The 24,590-nt window shown below is 42.4% G+C and overlaps 1 protein-coding gene and 1 long non-coding RNA gene across 10 annotated transcripts in view; one reads left to right on the forward strand and one right to left on the reverse strand.

Moving 5' to 3' along the window:
- The window catches only part of PTCD2 (pentatricopeptide repeat domain 2), a 117,280-nt gene that overhangs the window by 64,242 nt on the left and 28,448 nt on the right, over window positions 1-24,590 (reverse strand). For 4 of the 9 annotated variants that reach the window (XR_009261828.1, XR_009261832.1, XR_009261831.1 and 1 more), the window contains exon 10: window positions 9,089-9,229. The exons of 2 other annotated variants lie outside the window; for them this stretch is intronic. Coding sequence is in view for 2 of the 7 variants with exons in the window: in XM_058730046.1 (XP_058586029.1) it covers window positions 19,651-19,875 (225 nt within the window). In the remaining 5 variants the exon portion in view is untranslated. Of the gene's footprint in view, window positions 1-9,088; window positions 9,230-18,902; window positions 19,876-24,296; window positions 24,458-24,590 lie in introns of those variants that run through there. 3 more of the 9 variants (XM_058730046.1, XM_058730093.1, XR_009261833.1) reach the window with 2 other exon arrangements.
- LOC131511952 (uncharacterized) overlaps window positions 9,622-24,590 on the forward strand; it is a 33,904-nt gene continuing 18,935 nt past the window's right edge. Inside the window, exons 1-2 of the long non-coding RNA XR_009261838.1 lie at window positions 9,622-9,779; window positions 9,964-10,127. This is a non-coding gene — a long non-coding RNA (uncharacterized LOC131511952). The remainder of the gene's footprint in view (window positions 9,780-9,963; window positions 10,128-24,590) is intronic.

The raw sequence follows: 24,590 nt of genomic DNA on the forward strand, positions 1-24,590 counted from the left end.
AGGTACAGAGAAAATTTGTCCTTTCATAGTTAACAGTCATTATTGAAGCAGAGCTAAGTTGTTAAAATTCTGAATTCTATTTAACAACCTCAAGGATACAATCTTTACCCAGTGGTTTCTCTGATGAGTGCTGAAGTCAACTCATGTATTGTCTAGTGCTTAAAGCATAGGCCATTAGATGTTTCAGACAATATGAGACCCATGGATTCCTTAAAAAACTGCCTTTTCTGGGGACTCTCTGGATGTGGAAGCAGGTCCTAGCCATCAAGTCATGGGGCTTTGCTGTCAGACATGGGAGAAGGCCAGGTGCTGGGTGAACCTTAAACTAATTGCTTAATCTGGTGGCTAGAATCACCATGTCTTCCTCTTGATCCCGTCACAGATACATTGGGTGGATATAAGGGTTAAAAGAGTTTTAGGTAGGAATAGTGAAAAATAGGATCTTTTCAACATAATGGAGTTGGTCCAGGCAAGCTTTGTGCACAGTTCTGTTGATATTTAGTCCTAATCCAGGGTAGTTGTGATGGTCATATCTATACGGTTTCTGTCTGTAGGAATTCCAGGATCCAGGGAAGACTAGCCATGGTAGATCTGTTGATTTAAGCTCTCTAGAAAACAAAGGGAATTGTGGGATTCTTGAACAATGAGAGTAGACTGTGTCTGTGCCATCCTCTCAGCAGGAAGAGGGATTCCAAGTGGGCAAAGGACTCTCTGATGTGAAGGAGGGCTCATATTTCCCATCTTGAGACATGCATTTTTCATAGTCAAGGAATGCTTTTGAGTACAAAAGAGAGTTGTATCTTCCTGCCCAGGGACCAAGTAAATTCCTACATAGAGGCTGCCTCAAGGGGCCTTCAATGTCGGTGGTCACCTAAGGGTCAGACTATTCACTTCTCTGGAAAAGCTGTATTTGCTTGGGGGGGGGGGGGCTAGGGTACAAACCCTCTAGTTTTGAGAGAAACTGAGCAGAGCAGGGACTACAGAAGAATTGGAGATGGCAGGAAAGAATGAAAGCATTCATTGAAAAATGAAACAGTCTAACAGAACTGACAAATCCTTTGAGATACCAGCGATCACTGGGGAAGGGAGGGACTTAGGTTGAGTTACAGTAACACAACCATGTGAAAAATCAAAGCCAAATACCTTCCTGCCCATAATCCAAGCTTTAAATATCACCAAGGCCTGTGTACCCCCCAAAAAATGAGGGTTTCTCAATGTTCAGTGAAACGTTGTCTCCTTTAAGGTCATCGCCATTTTCATCCAAGTTTTGTGGTATAAAAGACTTGGGAAAGTGAACATAAGTAAAGGACTGGTCTGGGTGGTATGCTAGCTGCAGGGGGTCAGGGAGTAAAAAGAGAGTCCAAGATTAGCTCTTGGGGTCAGAACTGTATTTAGAGACTTGACCTATAGGCCTGACATGATTAAATAACATTAGGCAGTGATAGTCAACATTTGTCTAATGTGGCAAATAGCACCAGGGGGACCTTCTCACTTTCCTCAAGTTGGTTGCTGAGAATGTCTATCTTAGTTACCTCTTCAGTTGGAGGGAAGGACAAGTCCTAATTTGGTTAAAACCAGACTTCCTTATCCATTAGCTCTTGTGAACTGAGGTTGGTCAAGAACCAGGATTGACCATGTGGGACATATCTCTTTACTGATACTCACACAACCATATAATGACAGTGTATTGTTTACTTACTGCTCTGTAACAAATTACCCCAAGATGGGGTGCCTGGGTAGCTCAGTTGGTTAAGTATCCAACTTCAGCTCAGGTCATGATCTCAGAGCTCGTGAGTTCAAGCCCTGCATCAGGCTCTGGGCTGATAGCTCAGAGCCTAGAGCCTCCTTCAGATTCTGAGTCTCCCTCTCTCTCTGTCCCTCCCCTGCTTGTGTTCTGTTTTTCTCTCTCTCTCTCAAAAATAAACATTTAAAAAAATTTTTAAAAACCCACAACAATAAGAATTTATTTCAGACAATTTCTGTGGGTCAGGAATCCAGGACATGCTTAACCAGGGGTTTCTGGCTCTAAGTCTCTCTTGAGGTTGTAGTCAAGATGTTGGACAGCGTTGCATCATCTGAAGGACCGACTGGGGCTGGAGGATCAGAGTACAAGATGGCACACTTGTATGAATGGTGACTTGATGCTGGCTGTTGGTAGGAAGTCTAGTTCTTCACCACATGGGCTTCTCGATAGGGCTGCTTGAAGTATCTTCATGATATGGTGTCTTCCTCTCCACCAGAGCAGATGATCCAGAGAGAACAAAGTGGAAGCCTCAATGATTTTTATGACCTAGTCTCATAAGCCACTCTGTCAATGCTCCGATGTCCTATTGGTCACATAGTTTGCCCTATTCAGTGTGAAAAAGAACTGTGGATACAAGGAGGTGAAAGTCACTGAGAGCCATCTTGAGCTACTCTACTGAGAATTTACCGTGAGACAGGCACCTTCCCAAGCATTTTACATACAATAACCCTGAAGGGTTATTTCTTATCATTCGTACTTTACAGATGAGGAAACTGAGGCTTTGAGAGGGTAAATGACTTTTGCAAGGATTTTCCATGCCCACTTTGCCCTTGATTTGCACTTCTAAAGAAAAAAGTTCATGCCACACTTTTCTTTCATCACACAAGCACTGAGTGCCTACTATGAAACAGACTATTAGGATCTAGGAATCCAAGAATAGCAAGACCAGGCCCTGAGGCATGTGAAAGAGTTACATGTGGGATGCCTGGGTGGCTCAGTAGGGTGAGCGTCCAACTCTTGGTTTTGGCTCAGGTCATGATCTCATGGTTTGTGAGTTCCAGCCCCACATTGGGCTCTGTGCTGACAGTGCAGAGCCTGCTTGGGATTTTCTCTCCCTCTCTGCCCCTCCCCCACTTGATCTGTCTCAAAATAAATAAGCTTAAAAAATTTTTTTTAAAAGAGGTACATGCACAAAGATAGTACATACACAAAGTATTTAAGGTATGGTGGGGCTCAACCAAGAAAGTAATCACTATTTTGTGGGTAGGAATACCCTTCTTGTAGGCTTGATACTTGAAAGACATCTTAAAAGGGATCGGGCACTTTCTCAACCATGGATGCATTACTACCTATAGGCCTAAGAATAGGAGTGGGACTTCCACTGATTCCTACATAGGGTAACCATCTTCAACTCCTAGTTTTGGTGTATGTTTGGTGAAGCTGGATGACACCTGATAATATGGTCTCGCGAATGGAGTCATGGGGTTCCAGAATCAGGACACAGGTTTCACACCTTGTTTTTCCACTAACCCCCTATGTGACCTCTGGGAAATTCTTCAAGTACATATGTCTTGGCTCTAGTTTTTGTTAAATGGGCATAAAGTAATCTTTCCCTACATCATGCGAGAGAGAGTAGTAATGACAATTGAATAAGTTAAAAGATGAAAAAATTTTAAAAGTTCAAAGCTCTGCTTTCAAGAAGACTGAAGTCATCTAGTCATCTAGAACTGAGTTAGTTCTTCTGTAACATATTTCTTACCACTGCCACCCTGTCCTATGCCCACCATACAAACATGGAGAGGCCATCATTTTGACTTCATTTTCACAGTTTAAATTTAGCCAAGGGGGAAAATAATAGCTCCTGAGGATGCCTGATGTAATAGGCAACCTCTGAAACACTTTAGAGACACTTCAATTGTCCATCCAAAGTCATGTTGCTGTAACTGTTGTTTGATGATGGACAGAGAGAAAGAAGTGTAATGTTTGTGACTGTGACATCATTCGTGCTTTGTGTAGCTTTCAGGACGAGTACCAGGTAGATGACATGTTCTGATGTTCACTGTTGCAATACATTTCATTCTCTGAGAAGTCAAGGACATTCATTTCTGATGTGATAATCCTGTGGTTTACTATTATTATTGCATAAGCAGATGAGCAATGTTTTCCTGTGAACAGTCCTTTTCATACATATGTCGACCACAGAAGGATGCTGACTATCCTTACCCTGAACCGGATGCTAATGGGGTAGTATTCCAGATAAAGGTCATGGTCACTTTCCCATATATACCCTGGGCCCCATTGTCATCATAGATGAACAGACTAGATATTGAAGGGGAGTACAAAATTCCTCAGAAATAACAATTATTTCATATATGCATGAATCTGGTAACATTATTCCTATGAATAATAAAATAGGATACTGATCTCTTTTAAAATCAAGTCCCTTCGTTTCATTATGCTCTCTGCTCCTTTTCTCACCCTGGGCCCTGGAAAGCTAGACCCACACTTTTAGGCACTCTCTTATCACTACACAACAGTGTCAGATTGATACAATGTTGTGACGTTGTATACACCCCAAAGGATGGTGGTAAGCCTGCTCCAATATACATCATGTTTTGAAAATACTTTCTCTCATCTGCCCAAGGAGGCTCAAGCAATTCTGGGGTGAAGTTTGGCAACCCTGGATTGGGAAGTGAAGATCACCTTGTTCTATGGAAAGTGAAAGAGGAATCGAAGCAAGGAAGCTGAAGCTCTTCATTTGGTTCCAGAATATCTACTTGCCCCTCTCCCTTGAACACTCCAATTACCAGTGGTCAAGGCGTTGGGCCTGGCACAATACTTCACTGTGGTTAGAAGAATAGATGTGTTAAGTATTAAAAGCCCATCATATTCTTCAGCAACAATTCTTATGTTTTTTTAATTAACATACAGTTAAATTAAATTCTTTGATGTGCAGTTTTATGAGTTTTAATGCCTGTATGGATTCATGTAACAACTACCACAATCAGGATACATAAGTTCTGTCAAAGCAAAGCTCTCATGCTCTCCCCTTGTGGTCACACAGTCTCCCTACTCTAAGCCCTTGTAACCACTAATTTGTGCTCACTATAGTTTTGCCTTTTCCAGAAAGACACACAAATTAAGTCAGGCAGTATGTAACCATTTGAGACTGTCTTCTTTCCCTCAGCATCATGTCTTTGAGGCTCATCCACATTGCTGCACTTATCAGAAGCATATTCCTTCTTATTGCTGATTGCTGAGTAGGGTTCTATTGTCCTAAGGCACAGTTAACTTGGCACATTTCAGTATGGCGCAGGCCCCAGGAGCCCCTAGAAGAAATGGCACTTGGGTAACGAAGTAAAGAAGTAATTAATATTTACTTCTCGGATTCTATAGCTACTTGTCATACTCATGTTGGATGATCATCTGGAGATAAAAAAGAATAGGCAGTTTTTATTCCAGAGACCCAGGTTTCCCAGTGTAGGTTACTGGCACCATCTAATGCAGTGGTAACCAAAAGAGGGATATTGCCCCCCACGGGACATTTAATGATATCTGCAGACAGTTTGATTGTCACACTGCAGGAGTGCTACTGGCATCTAGGGTGTAGGGGCCAGGGATGCTATTAAACTTCCTACAATGCACAGGATACCTCCAAAACAAAAAGTATTGGTCCAAACGTCATTAGTGCCAAGGTTGAGAAATCTTGGTATAATGTATCCCAGACATCTCTTTAAAAAATACACTTAATGTGTTTTGGGTTTGGCCAAAAACATCAGCAGGAGAATAGTAGGCTTTTTGAAGGCAGTAATTACTTTTCTCCAATTTTTAAATAGCAACCAAGGAAACAAGAGTCAGAAAGACGAAGAGAGTGATTATTCAAACCTATAAAGAAATTGTTCAAACCTCCTTCAAACAACTCTCATTTACCACACAAATTGTGGATCCCCTAGACAACTGTGGTTGCCTATCTCTGTACCAATACGTGTCCTATCCTCTGGCTGAAATGCCTTCTCAATTCTCTTAGCTTGGAGAACTCATCCCTAGGGATCACTATCTTTTGATGCCTTGGTCAGGTATCTTTCTTTATGGCTCCCAAAACAACTGTCATGAAGAACATGACATTCTTCATAGCACAATTTAATTTATTGGTTTCTTATCACTGTGCTATCTTCTGCAAAGAGTCCAATGCCTGGCACAAGTTGGTGCTCAGTAATTACTGAATCAAGAAAATAATTTTTTAGATATATTTGGATACTCATTCATCCAGATGCTCAACCATTTAATAAATATTTATCAAATACTAAGTGCCATGTAATATGAGTGTTGGAGATATAGGAGTTAGCAAAAGGCATTAAATCCCCTGTCCTCATAGGGCTTACATTGTAGAGCAGCGGTTGGCAAGCTTTTTCTGTAAAGAGCCAGATAATAAATATTTTTGGCTTCATGGACTATTCAGTCTCTATTGCAACTACTTAACTCTAAATAAAACAACCAAACACAACATGTAAATGAACACGAGCAGCTGTATACTAATAAAACTTTATTTACAAAAATAGGCAGCATTTTTGTAAATAAAAAGGACTGTTATGATTTAGCCCTCATACTGTAGTTTTTCAGTTTTAGAGAGAAATCAAATAATAAATAACTAAATATAAAATTCAAGTAGTAAAAAAAAAAAGCAGAATAAGGAATAGAAAGAAGAGAAGGTGGAATTTAAAGCAGTTGGTCAGGGAAGGCCTCTCTGAGGAGATGACATTTGACAGACATCTGAATGAAGTGAGGGAGCAGGCCAGAGGAAGAGCCAGTGCAAAGGCCCTGAAGCAGGAATGTGCTGGGGGTCTTCTGGGACAGTAAGAAGGCCCGTGCAACAGGAAAGATACAAGCAAGGAAGGTAAGAGTTGAGGTCGCAGAGGTCAAAGGGACCAGACTGGGTTACCATGTGGCCCTGGAGTTGATTCGCAGTGTGATGAGAAGCCTGTGGAAGTTTTGAGAGAGGTAATAACCAATAAGAAGGGGTCAGGGTGACTTTTGACATCCCCTACTTGTCCATTCCGTGGATTTGGGTCAATTAGGAAAAGGAAAATCCAGCCTTGGGTTTTAGTCTCCACTTAGTCCCTCTGACAAGCGTCCTTGGGATTGTTGGGATACAATTCGGACAGCTGTACATCATGGTCCTTAGTCTTATGTGCTGCTGAAGTTGCCTAAGAAACCCCAAATCAAATGGTATCAAATAGTATTCTTGAGACTTTCTAGAACTTTGACATCTTTCATACGCAAATTAAAGCAATGATTTCTGGGGCCCCATCTCAGTGTTTTGAGGCAAACAGGAGGGTGCTGAATCTTAGAGGTGCCCGTTCCTTTTCCCCAGGGGTCACATCCAATTCCTGAGACCTTTCACCTCTCAGACAAGTACTTCCTTGTCTTCATTTTGAGATAATGTAGAGCAGTACAGATGAAATAGGACAGAGAGTAAGCAGCAAGGTACCTCTCTAAGTTATGGCAACTTGTGTAAAAGAAACCTTGTGGTGACAATGATGGTTTCACTTCCTGTTCTTTGTTGAACTACAGGTTGCCAGGAAAGCCCTGTCACACATTTGCATGCAGGTTAAATTTCTCAAAACCTGAGCCACAACAGCTTAGCACCTATGGGGAATATGATACAAATGCTGCTGTGCTGTGGTCATTGTCAGTGGGTAAATTTCTTTAGCAACTTGATGTGGCTGTTTTATTGGATCTGACTGGAACAAATCCAGTCATGGGCTATTTGTTAGTTGCTTTTCCTTCCTTTTGACATACTGTTTTGGACAGAGAGTCTGAGAGACAAGATGGAGAAACAAAATACGTTTTCATTATCATTAAATACTACAGGGGCTTCCAAAATAACCCTAGACAAACTCATCATGGGCCAGCATCTTTTACTTTTCTATGTGCTTTTGGAGGTTTTGACACCACGGATGAAAATGTGCTTTCCAAACAGTGTGGACTTTACCTAAAAGTGTTGTCAACTGAGTCATAATGAGCATCGTGGTTCATTCTTTTCCCATTGTTGTCTTCATTAGGTGTACAATTTTCCCTAATCTCACATGCATACAGTCTTTGACTTTTTAACATTTTTTTTTTTTTTTTTTTTTTAATTTATTTTTGGGACAGAGAGAGACAGAGCATGAACGGGGGAGGGGCAGAGAGAGAGGGAGACACAGAATCGGAAACAGGCTCCAGGCTCCGAGCCATCAGCCCAGAGCCTGACGCGGGGCTCGAACTCACGGACCGCGAGATCGTGACCTGGCTGAAGTCGGACGCTTAACCGACTGCGCCACCCAGGCGCCCCACATAATCAGTCTTTGACTTTTTACCCACAGGTCTGATTAAGCATCTTCTATTCATTTATCAATGTCTAAGAATGAGCAAATGGGGATCAACTCCAAAATAAATATTCCTCTCCTAGTTGCCACGGCCAAATGCAATTTGATCTTGGCTTAAAACAATAAAGATGGAAGTGATGAAATAATATTAATTTTGTGCTAATAAGCATCTTCCAAGCTATAACAGAGGATGGGAAATGTAGTCCCAAAATTGGACTTTAAACCTGGATCTGAACTTCAGAGTTGTTAGTAGGTATCTTAATATTAGGTCTGGAGATGTTAAACTGGCACACACATTGTTATTTCTAATCTGTCCTCTCTGTTTTCCGGGCAAAATGGACACTTGCTAAATATTCTCTGTTGAACGAACTGGGAAAGTGGAAATGTACCTTAGGTTGCAGTAAAAGACAGTTTTAGCAGGTTAATCTTGCCCAAGCCCTACTTTGAGGGACTTAACTCATTTGGAAGGCTACATAAGACCCTGGGTATGGGAGTTATATTTGGGGAGCAAATGGGCAGCTCCAAATGGTTTTGTTGCCTTTCTACAGAATATAGCCCCAGAGGCGCTAGTGAGGAAGATGGGGTTTAGGCTTGTTGCTTGCTTCTATCAATATGGCCTATTCAGACTTCTTCCCTTAAAATTAGAGCTTTATGCTAGGGAGAAAACAGGACTGAAAACAAACTGAGGTTTCTCTTAAGTTCCAGTAAAGCAGCCTCCACTCTGAGTCAGTGAGTGAAACAGTGAGGGCACAGGAAGCTAAATTCCGTCACCGAAGAGCCCCAGAAAAAGGGATCTAAAATACTTTTTTTTTTCCAAAGGAGAACGCATTAATAAAATGATGGGGAAGACACAAAATAGAAGAACAGAGAAAGAAGAAAGAGGAAGTAGAATTCAGGAGGAAAAAAATTTTAAGACATTAGCCCATTGAAATGTGAGCAGAAGGCACAATCACACCCAACCTACTCCAGCCCGGTTTACCTGCCAAAACTTTAACTCAACGACATGGGACTCCCATCAACTATTTGTCTCAGAATCTGCAAAATGAAGTCAGGAGATTTGCTAGTACCAATGGTGTGCTGGTTATCTTTGTTTCCCCCTATGTATCCAGATGTTTTGCACCTGAGGAGATTCCAACAGAGTGAAATAATCAATAACTTATAAGCCATGTCTACAAATGCAAAGTGAAATGTGGAATTGAGATGGTATGGAGGAGGAAAAGATTTTAAAAATGAACCTGAACGATCCACATGAATAATAGATTTACACTTTTGTTCCAGAACCATGGCCCACTGAGATTCGGATTTTGACTCTAAGGGGATAACAAAGGTTGTGGGAGCCCAGGGGTACAGACGTCCAGAGTTGCCATTCATACAAGCTGGTTCACTGGTTAACTGCTTAGCTCTCGACCTTGTCAAAACAGATCCTGACTGACTGAGTGAGCTTCATGACACTGATTCTTTACTTGCAATATACGCATTATGTCATAGTGAGATCACCTCCACTCTGTGCAGTGTAGTGGAAAGTTACCTTCATATGGCCCTCTCTCTACATCCAACATCTAATGGGATAAAAGCCTGCTAACACAGCACGTAAAGACAGATTTAGTTTTGGCCACTGCACTCCAGACTCCTAGAGGAGTGTGACCAAATGCCCATCAACCAGGTGGACGGTGAGTTTTTCATTTCATAAGTGAGAAAAATCAAAGACTATATGTGCGGAATAGCATGTACTATAGGATTCTCCCCTGGGTCTTCTTTTCGGTACCTTTATCCCTGAACTGTTACACCCAAGCCATACCAACTCAGTAGGCCACATTTAGACTACTTAACACTTTCTCTCTTTAATTTCACCAGTGGCACAGAATCTCTTCCAGGTACTTCTGGCCGTTCCCAGAAGTAATCTACTGAAGACTTATGAGCAAAAGTCATCTTCAGCAAGAGCACCCACCGCTCGCCTCTTCCTGGGTGTCGGGTGTTTGTCAGGACATCTTTCACCAGAATCCTGACCCCAGCTCATGGTAATAATTAGTACTCTGCAACATCCCAAAGTATATTAAAGATGTGTGATAATGAAAAGTTGATCTTCGACCTACTCTTAGAAATGGACAGGGATGAATACACCAGAATACTGAGATCCTCCTTACTTTAAAGGAGAAAGCTCCAAGTAACTCAGTGATGATGGCAGGAAGAGACAGGTTGCTGTTTGATGGATTTGAGTAGGGAGAAAAGACAGAACAAATAATTAAGAGCCTAATTCCTTGTTTGGTTATTTTTTTTTAACATTTATTTTTTGAGAGACATAGAGACACAGAGCACAAGTTGGGGACGGGCAGAGAGAAGGGGACCCAGAATGTGAAGCAGGCTCTAGGCTCTGAGCTGTCAGCACAGAGCCCAACATGGGGCTCGAACCCACAAACTGTGAGATCATGACCTGAGCCAAAGTCAGACGCTTAACCGACTGAGCCACCCCTAATTCCTTTTTACTTCTTTCCCATACCAATATGATTTTAGTAAATAGCAAACCATTCATTCTGGATTTTTTCCTCTTTTTTTTTTTTTTTAAATTTTTTTTTTTTCAACATTTTTAATTTATTTTTGGGACAGAGAGAGACAGAGCATGAACGGGGGAGGGGCAGAGAGAGAGGGAGACACAGAATCGGAAACAGGCTCCAGGCTCCGAGCCATCGGCCCAGAGCCTGACGCGGGGCTCGAACTCACGGACCGCGAGATCGTGACCTGGCTGAAGTCGGACGCTTAACCGACTGCGCCACCCAGGCGCCCCTTGGATTTTTTCCTCTTAATTTAGGAGGAAACCCCTTACCAAGTGAGACAAAGGCTCATTCTTTTTCTTTCATAAGGAGCTGAAGATGTTTTTTCATGAAACATCTAGCGTATGCCCCCATACACTTGCATCAGAATGCTATCTACAGAGGATCATCCTGTTTTCTCTCTTCTAAAAACACCCTTTCAACACGAGAATTCTCAATATGAGTGAAGGGAATATTCTGTTTCCTCCCTGAAGTCTATCTACAGCTACCTTTGCCTTCTAGCCTGCAACGTGGACCTCTGTTCTCCCTGAATTCCAGAAATGAAAGATGCCTTCAAAAACGAACACCTTTTAAAAATAGTGACTATGGGCGCCCTCTGCTGTCTACTTAAGTTGTTGAGCTGTATATGAGTGATAAGAGCAAAGCATGAAGCTGGGGAGGGATTACACCTTACACAAACATTAAGTATGTATGTGTGTCTATGTGTATATAGCACATGCATATATATGTATGTATGTGTGTATGCATGTATATTTTAACCTTTTTCACTCAGTGGCCCCTTCGAGGTTCTGCTGAAAAGTGCACATATGAGCATGTGCATGCACACATATACACACAGCCACCATTTGGACACACAATACAGAGACAATTAAAAACATGAGCTCTGGCATCAGACTACCTGTGCTTGCCCACTCCCTGGTATTACATCTATGGTCAAGAACTTAACTTCTCTCAGCTTGTTTCCTCATCGGTGAAATGGGGTTTTCCTGAACGTTAAATGAGATACTGTCTACCAAGTGCTTGGTACCGACAGCCTCGCAATCATTAAGTCTTATTATGTGTTAGCAGGTTTTTTAAATGTTATAAACCCTAGCATACAAAGCATGTTGTTGTGAAATTCCCTGTTACTTCAGCACCGATGTGTCAAAGAAATGGCTCTGCTAATCTAAACTGGAAATGACATTTCCTCTGCTCTCCATAGTTTTAAAGAGGATGATAAGCCCGATGGCCCCAAAGCCTCATGTGGAGTTGCTTGATCTCTCCTGGCTTCTCAGTGAGCAGCATTCCTATTGAATTATCTGTGGACGTGCACGTAGCCATCATGGCACTGGCTACAATCAGAACATACTCTTTCAACTGATACTAATTCAGTAATTCCCAGCCATGAAAGTGAAGGAAGGCCTCCTTAATCCCCTTGAACCTTAATGGTTATATAATGTGCCCCACCGGAGTGCAATGGGGTCCATCAGGAGGCTCTGCTGCTGAGCTGCCAGGCATGTCCCTTGGATTCGTGGATTTAAAATCAATTCAAGTTGTAGGGCAGTCACTTTGTGGAGGTTCTGTCTTCTCTTGTGATGTCACTTGTAATTGGACGGGATGATCTTGCTGACTGGCAACAAGGGAGATCTGTGGAATGTGTGACGTGGTGCTGCTGGGCTCTTCTGGGTGAGGAGGTTGGCCTGACTTGGGATAGGAAAAAGGAATCAGCAAAGATGAAGGATGTGAACATCACTAATCAGGCAATGCATTTCCCAGGCAGGCCTGCAGGTGACAGACCACGATTCCTTGATGTCTTCCAGGTGGGCTCAGGAGCTGCTGGAGCATTTTCCTCTCAGAGCCTAATCAAATGAGGTCTTCTATCCCAGACACCCGGCTTTGGAGTATTTCAGCTGTTGGGCACTGATTAGCAGCCAAATGTGGGGTTCTTTTCTTTCTGCTGGGCCTTCTTTTCCAGACCCCACCTTTTTTTTTTTTTTAATTAATTTTTTTTTTTTTAACGTTTATTTATTTTTGGGACAGAGAGAGACAGAGCATGAACGGGGGAGGGGCAGAGAGAGAGGGAGACACAGAATCAGAAGCAGGCTCCAGGCTCTGAGCCATCAGCCCAGAGCCCAACGCGGGGCTCGAACTCACAGACCGGGAGATCGTGACCTGAGCTGAAGTCGGACGCTCAACCGACTGAGCCACCCAGGCGCCCCTCCAGACCCCACCTTTAATCACTGTGGTAAATATGCCCCTGAGGCTCATGGAGGTCACAGTCCCAGAAGATCAACTCAGTAAGGTACGTAAGTGGGTAGAATGTGCAGTTCAGCAAGGTTCTGAACTCTTCCGTTAGCAGCTGGGAAAACTCGAGTAAAACTCTTGTACCCTCCCCCTATTCCCTTTTCTCCCCAAATCACTTCTGTCTCAGATTAGCTGAGAGCCTGGAAATACTGGACGGAAAACCCCATGCAGTGAAATGAAGATAAAGGGCTCTGGTCAGTGTGTTAATGCACACTAGTCACCTACACCCCCTTCTTGGGCATTCTACTTCTCTAGGTCTCGGCTGTTTTATGTAAAACTAAGAAAGAGCAACCAGTTTATGAGAAAGTTGTGAAATACTCAAAGCATAGCATGGGAGGCCATACACATTAACTAAAACATGCCAATTAATTCACCCTTTCAAAAAATATAAAGGCCACATTATAGTATCATAGTATAGGAATATGCTACAAAGGCACTTTGGGGTAATAAAACACAGGTAGGATAGTTTATCCTTCAGGAGACACTAGATGTACTGTACTTGGAAAAATTTCTCTAACAGCACAAGGTAATGCACTTTACATGTCAAAATGAACAACACAATTGGTGCTATGAAAGACCAGAAAAGGTCCTCTCTTACTGTGTATGTGCACATATTTTCACAACGCATGCCACTTATTATCTATTCCACAGAGTGAAGTAAGTATCACCCTGGCCTTACTGCAACTGTAACAATGTGGTCACCTGCAGGGTTACTCACTTAATGTCTGTTCCTCTTGGAGAATGCCAAGTTCATGAAAACAGAGGGCATTTTTTAATCCCCTTGTTTTGACACATTAACAACAACAAAAATTTCAACCAGAATTACACCAATATCAAGTTTTGCTCAAGATATTTAAGCGGTTTTTTTTTAGCGTTCATTTATTTTTGAAAGAAACAGAGTGCGTGCAAGTGGGGGAGGGGCAGAGAGAGCCAGAAAGGAGACAGACTCTGAAGCAGGCCCGGAGCAGTCAGCCCAACGCCGGATGCAGGCCCGAACCCACAAACTGTGAGATCATGACCTGAGCCGAAGTTGGAAGGTCAACCAACTGAGTCACTCACGTGCCCCACTCAAGATATTTTTGAGGTAATGCTGTTCAAGCCAACTTAATTCCTCGATTCATTGTTTATGCAGTACAAACCATTTCCTTTTAAAAACTCTCTTTTACTTTTCTGAAATATTTCCACTGGGGGGTTAATTCACAAAGATTTGGCTCACCGCACATTTTTAAATGCATAATGTATGTCAAATTTGTAGATAGAAATGTTATTAAATACATTTAAATCTTGGGTTTCTGTTGTCAAGCTCTGTGCTATTCTTCCATATGCTGCCTTAGTTTACATGGATATTTATACATATGTGTATACGTATCTATTTGTATGTGTATGTATAATTTGAAAAAACTAAATACAGTTTTCATTGATCTTAAATCATAATGACCTGGGATTCCTAATTCATTGACTCCAGTGGAGAGAGTGTGAGGTGGAGGTGGGTCAACATTAGAGTGAGGGTCCTCAGGAGGCACATGGCAGTCAACACACACCTCAGCAGATACTTGCTCAGGAGTCCAGGGACAAGGCCCCATTGCCTGCTCTTTCCTCCTTGTCACAGCAGAGACCAGAAGAACGGAGATGGTAACTGAAGCCCAAGTCTCCCCTGCACATAAGAAAACATAAGCTTCCTAAAAAAAATAGTGGTTTAAACTACAGTCCCCAGACTAGCAACAGAGAATTTATTAGAAATTTATTAGAAATACACATTCTCGGACTCTGCTCCAGATCTGTGGAATCAAAAACTCTGAGATGGGTCCCAGGATTCTGGGTTTGAATAAACTCTCCAGGTATCTCTGATGCTTGCTGAAGTCTGAGAACCACTGCCTTATACCCAGCTGTCATTTTGTCTATGAAAAAGAGTGAAAGGAAGCTATGCAGAAAGATCAAACATTTACCTAAAGGAAAAAAAAAAATCAAAGCTCAAAATATCCTTTAAGCAAGATCAAGTCTTCCATGAATTCCTCTGGGGTTCTAAACAGAGAGTACAGAGTGCGTAAGAAATTTGTTTGCTTGTGGGGCACCTGGGTGGCTCAGTCTGATCTCGTGGTCTGTTGAGTTTGAGCCCTGCACTGGGCTCTGTGCTGACAGCTCAGAGCCTGGAGCCTGCTTCGGATTCTGTGTCTCCCTCTCTCTCTCTGCACCTCCCCTGCTCACACTCTGCCTCTCTCTCTCAGAAACAAACGTTAAAAAAAAAAAAAAAGAAAAAGAAATTTGTTTGCTTGCAAAGAAATAGAGAAACCTCCAATTCTGCCTACCTAAATTATAGCAGATAAATCTTTACCTCCCCATTATAATTTCTCAGTAATAATCATTAGGAATTGGTTCAATTTTGTATTAACTTCTTAGATTGCTGTCAAAAAAATATCAGCCTGAATTGCTTAGGATTGGTCTATTTCACTACTGAGTATTCTTTGGGAAGATTTTGATCACTCTGTAAGGAGTACTGTCTGTAGGAGCAATGAACAAATGACTAGACCAAAAGGTCCTTAAGTTCAACATGGCAGGGTAAAAATGTTCTGCTTTGGGAAATGGAGATGATGTGTTCTTCCTGTGGCATCTTAGGAGCCTTTCATAGTGCCTTGTCCAGTGTAAGCTGCTCAATATTGACTTTGTGAATGAGTGAATGGAGAATCCATAAGGGCTCTCCATCTTGAGAACATCTCATGGAAGAGGTGACGTGAGGTGGATCTTGAATAGGCAGAAAAGGATGGGTAAAGTGGGAGGGCATTTTAGGTTGGAGGAGAAAAGGATACAAAATAGGCTGAGCAAAAGCCTGGGGTCAGGCCTAAATGTGGAGTGTCTGGGACTGAGTGGAAGTCACTGGAGAGAAAAATCTGTTCACAGGGGGATATGATGACAACCAACATCATTACACAGCATAAATGAGTTTGTGAGTTGAGGAGTCCTCATCCTCTGATATGATCCCTACCGTGCTCTGGGCAAACAGCAGAGAACAAGATAGACATGAAACCTAAATGTGGTGAAGGATGGAGAACAATGGCAGCAGCATGGTACACGTGTTGATAAGTGAGGCACAGGGGCACGGAAGCAGTTCACCTAACCTGAACTTGAGGTAGGTGGATAGACAGAGAAAGCCTTTCCAGATGAAAAAATATCTAAGTTATGGCCTGAAAAATGAGTGGGAGGGAAGAAGGAGTGTGGAGTAGCAAGGGATAGGGCTGGCTGGGCAAACCGGGGCCAGATTACGAACGGCCTTCTAAACCATGTTGAAGAGACAGAGCTTTATCCAGAGGGATGTGAAGAGCCCTCAGCAGGTTCTAAATTGAAAAGGACAAATTTGTTTTGGAAACCTCGTGGGCTATAGTAGAGAAGATAGGTGAAAGACACAGGACTAATGATGGTAACTTTAATTAGACAAGCAGCAATGGGAAAGAAGTTTAAAGAGCTTGCTGGAAAAAAAGTCTCTGGTAGTTTAAAACATGTGTTCCCTCGACATTGCCACCACTGAAAGCTGGAATGAATGTGTCCTCGCCTTGAATGTGGATGAGCTTGTGATTTGAGTGGAAGTGCTGCCACAGGACTTCTGAAACCAGGTGGTAAAAGGTGACAACAGCTTCTGCCTGGTCCTCTTGGCACACTCCCTAGTACTCGGCCACTATGCTGTCAGGGAGCCTCAGCTGAGGACCTAGCGTCAACTGCCACAAATATTAAGTGAAGAAACCTTTGAGGTGACTCTAATCCCAGCCACCAACAACTGATAACCACCTGAGACCCAGAGTAAGAGCAGCCTGCCCGAGCCAGTCAATTCTAATGATAATGAGAAAATGATTGGTGTTTCAAGCCACTAAATTCTAGTGGCTTAGAGACACAGCAAGACATAACCAGAACACTATCCGATAACACCTAGTGAAGGAGGGATCTTTTCCTCTCCTCACACTGTGCTGTATCCACCAGGATGACATCTGGACTCTGAAGCAAGAGACATTTATAATAAATGAAACAATCTACAAAGGCACATAACAGGGTTGGGGAATAAGATGTTCTGTCCAAATATTCTCATTAACAGAGTAAGTGCATGCTTTAGGCAAATTATCGATTGCAAGAAAACATCACTTTTCAAGGAAATTATGAAACTTTAAAGAATGAAATGCTCATGATCCACTAAGCAAACTTTCCCCTTGATGGGGTTTTAGCCTTCAGAATCATCTATTATTTTGGGGTAAACATAAGGCTCATTAGTTCATGCTGTACTGCTGCCTCTCAGCATCACTTCTGGGAACAGATCGAATCACCCAGTTTCTGCAGTCAGCAGAGCCACCATAGCCACCAGCTGTTCAGAGCAACAGAGCTTAGGAAGGTCATGGCTGCTATTTACTGTTTTTTTTTTTTTTTTTGGTAATGAATGGTTGTTAGCTATTCACACAGGGCATAAAAGGCATTTTAGTGCTCTTTGTGAAAGTCAGACAAGATAAAAGGTAAGTTGGGGGACAGGAAGCATGCCCTATTATTCCCTAAGACTGAAGGTAGAGAAATCCAAACAGGAGGCATAAAAAATACAATTAAGATTCTATGAAGGCCCAGAGTTTCCTTTAAAAGGGGTAAGGCCTCACCAAGCTTAAGCAAAAGAAATTCTTCGGGTTTTCTTTACAGAAGGAAGAACACATTTGTTTATATAATTCTTCAACTAGGTACCCACATTCTGAGTGCTACTGACAGAAATGACGATACTTAACGTCCACTCAGCACTTGCTCGGTGCCAGCCACTGTTCGGCTTGCTTTACATTGATCACCTCATTCCACTCTCACATCAGGCCTAGGAGGTGGGTATGATTAGCTCATTTAACAAACAAGGAAACTGCAGTGAGCCCATGGCCACACAGTGAGTTGCCACACTGTGAGTCGTGGGAGCCCTCCTTTAGTATTTGAACTCTGAAGAGACATGTGCTCTAGTGGGAAGGGTATCAGACCAGGGATCGGGATTTTCATCGCAGCTCCACCTGCAACTAATTATACCAATTTGGACAAGTCATTTCTTTCACCTGAAAGACGAGGGAGTTAAATTAGGAGATTCAGAAGATTCCTCCTACTCTAAAATTGCTGATTCTATGCACACTTCTTGCCTCTGAATAACAATCAGCTAAAAGCAAACCTTACTTTTTAAAAAAATTTTTTAATGTTTATTTTGAGAGAGAGAGAGAGAGAGAGAGAGAGCGAGAGCGAGCGAGAGCGAGCATGCATGTGCGCACAAGCAGGGGAGGGGCAGAGAGAGAAGGAGGCACAGAATCTGAAGCAGGCTCCAGGCTCTGAGTTGTCAGCAGAGCCTGATGCAGGGCTCCAACTCACCAACTGTGAGATCATAACCTGAGCTGAAGGCGGACACTTAACCGATTGAGCCACCCAGGCATCCCCAAACCTCGCTTTTTGAAGCAGCACTGAAGAAAGAGTGTACAGAACTCTAGGAAGATGGGTGAAAGGAGCAAACATCACGTGGGCCTTGAGAAACAAAAGGCACAACTCACCGGTGCTGTGTTTCAAACTACCGTGTGACCGATCAGAATGAGGAAACTTTAGGGGCGCCTGGGTGGCGCAGTCGGTTAAGCGTCCGACTTCAGCCAGGTCACGATCTCGCGGTCCGTGAGTTCGAGCCCCGCGTCGGGCTCTGGGCTGATGGCTCGGAGCCTGGAGCCTGTTTCCGATTCTGTGTCTCCCTCTCTCTCTGCCCCTCCCCCGTTCATGCTCTGTCTCTCTCTGTCCCAAAAATAAAATAAAAAACGTTGAAAAAAAAAAATTAAAAAAAAAAAAAAGAATGAGGAAACTTTAACCTGCTGTCAGGACACATTTACTTTTACAAAAAAATAAAGCATTCCAAGAGAAAAGAGAAGATCATCAATAAGATGAAATGTAGGACCAAATATTTAAAAAACAAACAAAAAATACAGACAGCATATGTGTTTTTACTGGCATTTATTTTGAAAAGCAATTGGCCTACCTATGACCACAGTAATAACCATTTAAATTTTGGTTAACTTATCACTTCTGAGAGCTAAGTCCTGGGTTAGTTTGTGCTACTGAGAAAACAAAACATAACTTCAAGATATCTTCTCAGGAGTCTTTTATTTCTCTCATTTTTGAGAAAATGTGACCCTAATGAAACTTAAATGAAAATTTCAAGTCAATATGCAGATTCACAAGCATCTTATTTAGGGTCACAGACAGATGATGACACAAACAGTGAGAACATCCTGAGCCATTGCTCACAGTAGCAAAATAGGGTTCCAGACCTCCTGAATTCAGCAAGAGTATAGTCTGCAAGTAACTACTCCCCCCAAAATTTACTGGAGTTGACCACTTATGGCAATTTCCTTCCCATTAGTGCTTACTTGGTTCTACGCTGGTACCGGCAGTTGGACTGGAGACCACAGTCATGTTCCTTCAAGGATCCTTAGACCTTTATACAGAGGAAGTGTCCTTTCTGAGGGAGCGGAGCTTTCTGCTGGACTCGATTTAGATCTTCACGGTGGCACAACATTAACTTCTCAGATCAGCATGACAGTTCGAAATCAACGCAGAAATTTAAGGAGACCAAGTGTTTGTTAACATAGCATCCACTGGAGTACAATGCCTGATTTCTTAGGAAGCCATTAACTCACTGGGAGGCCCCTTCCAGCTCAGACCGATGAGTGACTTGAGCATAGGGTTATTCAGCCCACAGAGACTGGTTGAGAGGCTGGAAGGTCCGATGGCTGACTGTCCTCTTATTTAATAGTACCATGTGGGATTTTCTGTCCCCAGGGGTGTGGCAGAGGAGAGTATCCAAAGTGCAAGTGGTGACCTGGCCATTAATGTGGAGTTTCCCATAGATCTCATCAAATTTGGCCAGAAGGGCGGGTACATCCTTCACTTTTTTCCTTGCTTTGGCCAGCTGGAAAAAGCCAAAGAGCAGATCATTATCTCTATGCAAGATTTCTTCCTTGTTCTTCTGATTCTCCAAGAAGCGGAGGTCCAAATGCACTAAAACGTATAGTGTATATCTATAATGGTGAAAACCAAGGTACCGGGCCACATAGAAGTATGAATGACTACATGGGATTCTATAAGCTATACAAAAAATTCACAATTAGTACTTGAAAATCATTCCTGGTATCGAATAAAGCAATCCCAATCAAAATCACACCAGCATTCTTCTTGAAGCTAGAACAAGCAATCCTAAAATTTGTATGGAACCACAAAAGACCCTGAATAGCCAAAGTAATTTTGAAGAAGACCAAAGCAGGAGGCATCACAATCCCAGACTTTAGCCTCTACTACAAAGCTGTAATCATCAAGACAGCATGGTATTGGCACAAAAACAGACACATAGACCAATGGAATGGAATAGAATAGAAACCCCAGAATTAGACCCACAAAGGTATGGCCAACTCATCTTTGACAAAGCAGGAAAGAATATCCAATGGAAAAAAGACAGTCTCTTTAACAAATGGTGCCGGGAGAACTGGACAGCAACGTGCAGAAGGTTGAAACTAGACCACTTTCTTACACCACTCACCAAAATAAACTCAAAATGGATAAAGGACCTGAATGTGAGACAGGAAACCATCAAAACTCTAGAGGAGAAAGCAGGAAAAAACCTCTCTGACCTCAGCCGCAGCAATTTCTTACTCGACACATCCCCAAAGGCAAGGGAATTAAAAGCAAAAAGGAACTACTGGGACCTCATGAAGATAAAAAGCTTCTGCACTGCAAAGGAAACAATCAACAAAACTATAAGGCAACCTACGGAATGGGAAAAGATATTTGCAAATGACATATCGGACAAAGGGCTAGTATCCAAAATCTATAAAGAGCTTACCAAACTCCACACCCGAAAAACAAATAATCCAGTGAAGAAATGGGCAGAAAACATGAATAGACACTTCTCTAAAGAAGCCATCCAGATGGCCAAAAGGCACATGAAAAGATGCTCAATGTCGCTCCTTATCAGGGAAATACAAATCAAAACCACACTCAGATACCACATCACGCCAGTCAGAGTGGCTAAAATGAACAAATCAGGAGACTATAGATGCTGGAGGGGATGTGGAGAAATGGGAACCCTCTTGCACTGTTGGTGGGAATGCAAACTGGTGCAGCTGCTCTGGAAAACAGTGTGAAAGTTCCTCAAAAAATTACAAATAGATCTACCCTATGACCCAGCAATAGCACTGCTAGGAATTTACCCAAGGGATACAGGAGTGCTGAGGCATAGGGGCACTTGTACCCCAATGTTTACAGCAGCACTTTCAACAATAGCCAAATTATGGAAAGAGCCTAAATGTCCATCAACTGATGAATGGATAAAGAAATTGTGGTTTATATACACAATGGAATACTACATGGCAATGAGAAAGAATGAAATATGGCCTTTTGTAGCAACGTGGATGGAACTGGAGAGTGTGATGCTAAGTGAAATAAGCCATACAGAGAAAGACAGATACCGTATGTTTTCACTCTTATGTGGATCTTGAGAAACTTAACACAAGACCAAGGGGGGAGGGGAAGGGGAAAAAAAAAAGGTTAGAGAGGGAGGGAGCCAAACCATAAGAGACTCTTAAAAACTGAGAAGAAACTGAGGGTTGATGGGGGTGGGAGGGAGGAGAGGGTGGGTGATGGCTATTGAGGAGGGCACCTGTTGGGATGAGCACTGGGTGTTGTATGGAAACCAATGTGACAATAAATTTCATATTAAAAAAAAAAGGGTGTTTATGTGGTACATACTATACAATGAAACATACTAGGAAAAGGAGTCAAACAGCAATGGAACAAGTTTGCCAAATTTAACAATCAGAGCAGGAGGCACGGCCAAAAATGTAGGGTTTTATACATGATTAAGTTTTCTGGAATGTATTCTAGAAGCTGTCAGAAGGTCCAAATTAGGACAGGATCTGATTTAGGTTTAAACATCTGCAGATAATGTTTAAACGTGTAGAGAAAGGGAGGGTGGAGACTAATCCAGAGGTCAATACCACAGTCCACATGAGAGAGGATCACAGTCTAGACTGGCAAACATAGACAAAACATGCTGAAGTAGACATCTATCAAGTATATCTGGGGAGTTAAACTGAAAGGATTTATTGAGGAAGAGGTCAAGGAAAGGGAGGAATCAAAGACATCTTCCTAATTTGGGCTTTAGTAACTTGGTGATGGGTGAGGTAATTAATGGAGATGGGCAAGATGGGAGGAACAGATTTGGAAGCATAAAAACATCAAGAGTTCTGGTTGAGATGCTGTGAAAGTTCTAAGCGGGTAAGTCAAGAGGTTGTTGGATATACACAAATATGAGGCATGGAGATGTCTAAACCAAAGGTATAAACATTGGACTCACAAGTGTAAGAATGGCATTTAATTCTACAAAAATGGGTGAGCTCTAAATAACAATGTAAAGCTACTTTTGAACAAAATCAATAGTTGACTTCGTTCAATCCTTATTTATGATACAATCCAACAACGCATCTTATAAAATTTACGTGTGATCAAGGTCCCTAAGAAATCCTCTGGTCACCTTCTAGATAGATCATAACCCTATCTGCTGCCAACATACCTTCCTTTCAAACAAGGGCTCCCAGGAACCTTCAGGTAAGAAGTTTCAGCATTGTATGTTATTCTTAAGAAGAATGAATAGCTTGTTTAGTCCCTGCCCCATGTTGAAGGTGAGGTGACCTAATGGGCAGCATATGGTTTCCGAAAGCAGCCAAGCAAACATGCCAAGCTGGAGATAACTTTGCTCTAGTTGCATATACTGCATCAATTCTCTCCCATCACTACACAAATACCAAATGGTGTCACAGGGACCATTCTACAACTTAAGCAGAAAAGAGATTTTACTCCATTGTTAGGTTAGTTTCAAAAAAGAAATCAGTGAAGAAACAGTGAATGTTTGGAGAGATTTTAGTCATAGTAATTAAAAAAAAAAACAACCCAACAGTTCTTTTCAACATTCCTTTGGTGGTAGGTATAACCTTATCTCCACACACGAGGCATCTTTTTTTTTTTTTAACGTTTATTTATTTTTGAGACAGAGAGAGACAGAGAATGAACAGGGGAGGGGCAGAGAGAGAGGGAGACACAGAATCGGAAGCAGGCTCCAGGCTCTGAGCTGTCAGCACAGAGCCCGACGCGGGGCTTGAACTCACGGACCGCGAGATCACAACCTGAGCCGAAGTCGGATGCTTAACCGACTGAGCCACCCAGGCGCCCCTAGTTTATTCATTTTTGAGAGACAGAGACAGAGCGTGAGTGGGGGAGGGGTAGAGAGAGAGAGAGAGAGAGAGAGAGAGAGAGAGAGAGAGAGAGAAAGAGAGACACAGAATCGGAAGCAGGCTCCAGGCTACGAGCTGCCAGCACAGGGCCTGACACGGGGCTCGAACTCACAAACCACAAGATCATGACCTGAGCCGAAGTCGGACGCTTAACCGACCGAGCCACCCAGGCGCCCCATACGAGACATCTTTAATAGCTGTTCGTATCAACACTACCCAGAGCACTTGTAAGATGCAGGTTTTATAATGAAGGACTCTGCATACAGTCTTACAAGTGTTATTTAGAGCTGTTCAAAGGCTACTGGAGTTAGAGCGTTTATTTATAATTTCTCAACGGCAGTTCCCCATGCAGCCTCACAACAGCCAGGAACGCACTCAGCTAGAGGGGGAGCTTTTGAAATAAGTCAATCTTACAGACTTTGGGGAAAAAAATCAGTATTTCTCAATGTGGTGTTTGTTTGGATGCTTCAGTCATATAATGGGGACAACATATTGATAAACCAGATCTAAGTAGAGTGATAAGCATTAGTGCTGTTGGGGAAACTGAAGTTGTGTCAGTAATGGATGCACACGCACAAACTGTGCACTTTAAAACAGGTTTACATTTCCAGTTACCCTACTTTCCTAAAACATACTCCAAAAGGGTTTGGGTGGATCACAACTTCCACAGCGCTAAGGAATCCAAACAGAAGCTTTAAATTAATCATATCCAGTTAGTTTCCTGACAAGCTCCCTTTGCCAGCAGGTAGAAGCCTTTGGGTGCAAGTCCAAAAAAGGGATAGGGCTGGGAGGGCAACAGAGTGTCAGAGGGGGAGAAAGGAGCCTGCTGCCCTCTCCCGCCAACCAGCAGGCACCAGTACCGTCAGAAGGCAAGGGAAGGAGGGAGAAAAGCAGGGAGGGTGAACCAATCAAACAGGCCTCTTCATTAGTCAAAACAATACCAATATCATTAGTAACAAACTCATCACTGCCAGTCATTTACGATTTCCTTACAGTTTTTTTCCCTTTAGCTACTGATGGACAAACTACTAAATTTCAAAGGACTTACAGTAGCTCCTCTTTGTGTGCTTCAGCCATCAGTGTGAGACATGGGTTCCTTTGTTTCCTTCTGCTTTCAATTTTTTGAAACTGCTTATCATTTCTATTTAATTTTGTTTTATAGTTTTGCAAAAACATTTATACAGTTCCATTAGTTGGTCTATTCAGTACCTAAAACCAAAGTTCTGATTATAGAAGCATTAATACGGTTAAATTTCTGGCAGGTCTAGCACCCCTCCCTGCTCTCCTCTCACAGGGTTTTCCCAGTTATTCTTGTTAGTTTGTTCTTCCTACTAAACTTTAA

The sequence above is a fragment of the Neofelis nebulosa genome, chromosome 1 (genome assembly GCF_028018385.1).
Source record: "Neofelis nebulosa isolate mNeoNeb1 chromosome 1, mNeoNeb1.pri, whole genome shotgun sequence".
NCBI lineage: Eukaryota > Metazoa > Chordata > Mammalia > Carnivora > Felidae > Neofelis > Neofelis nebulosa.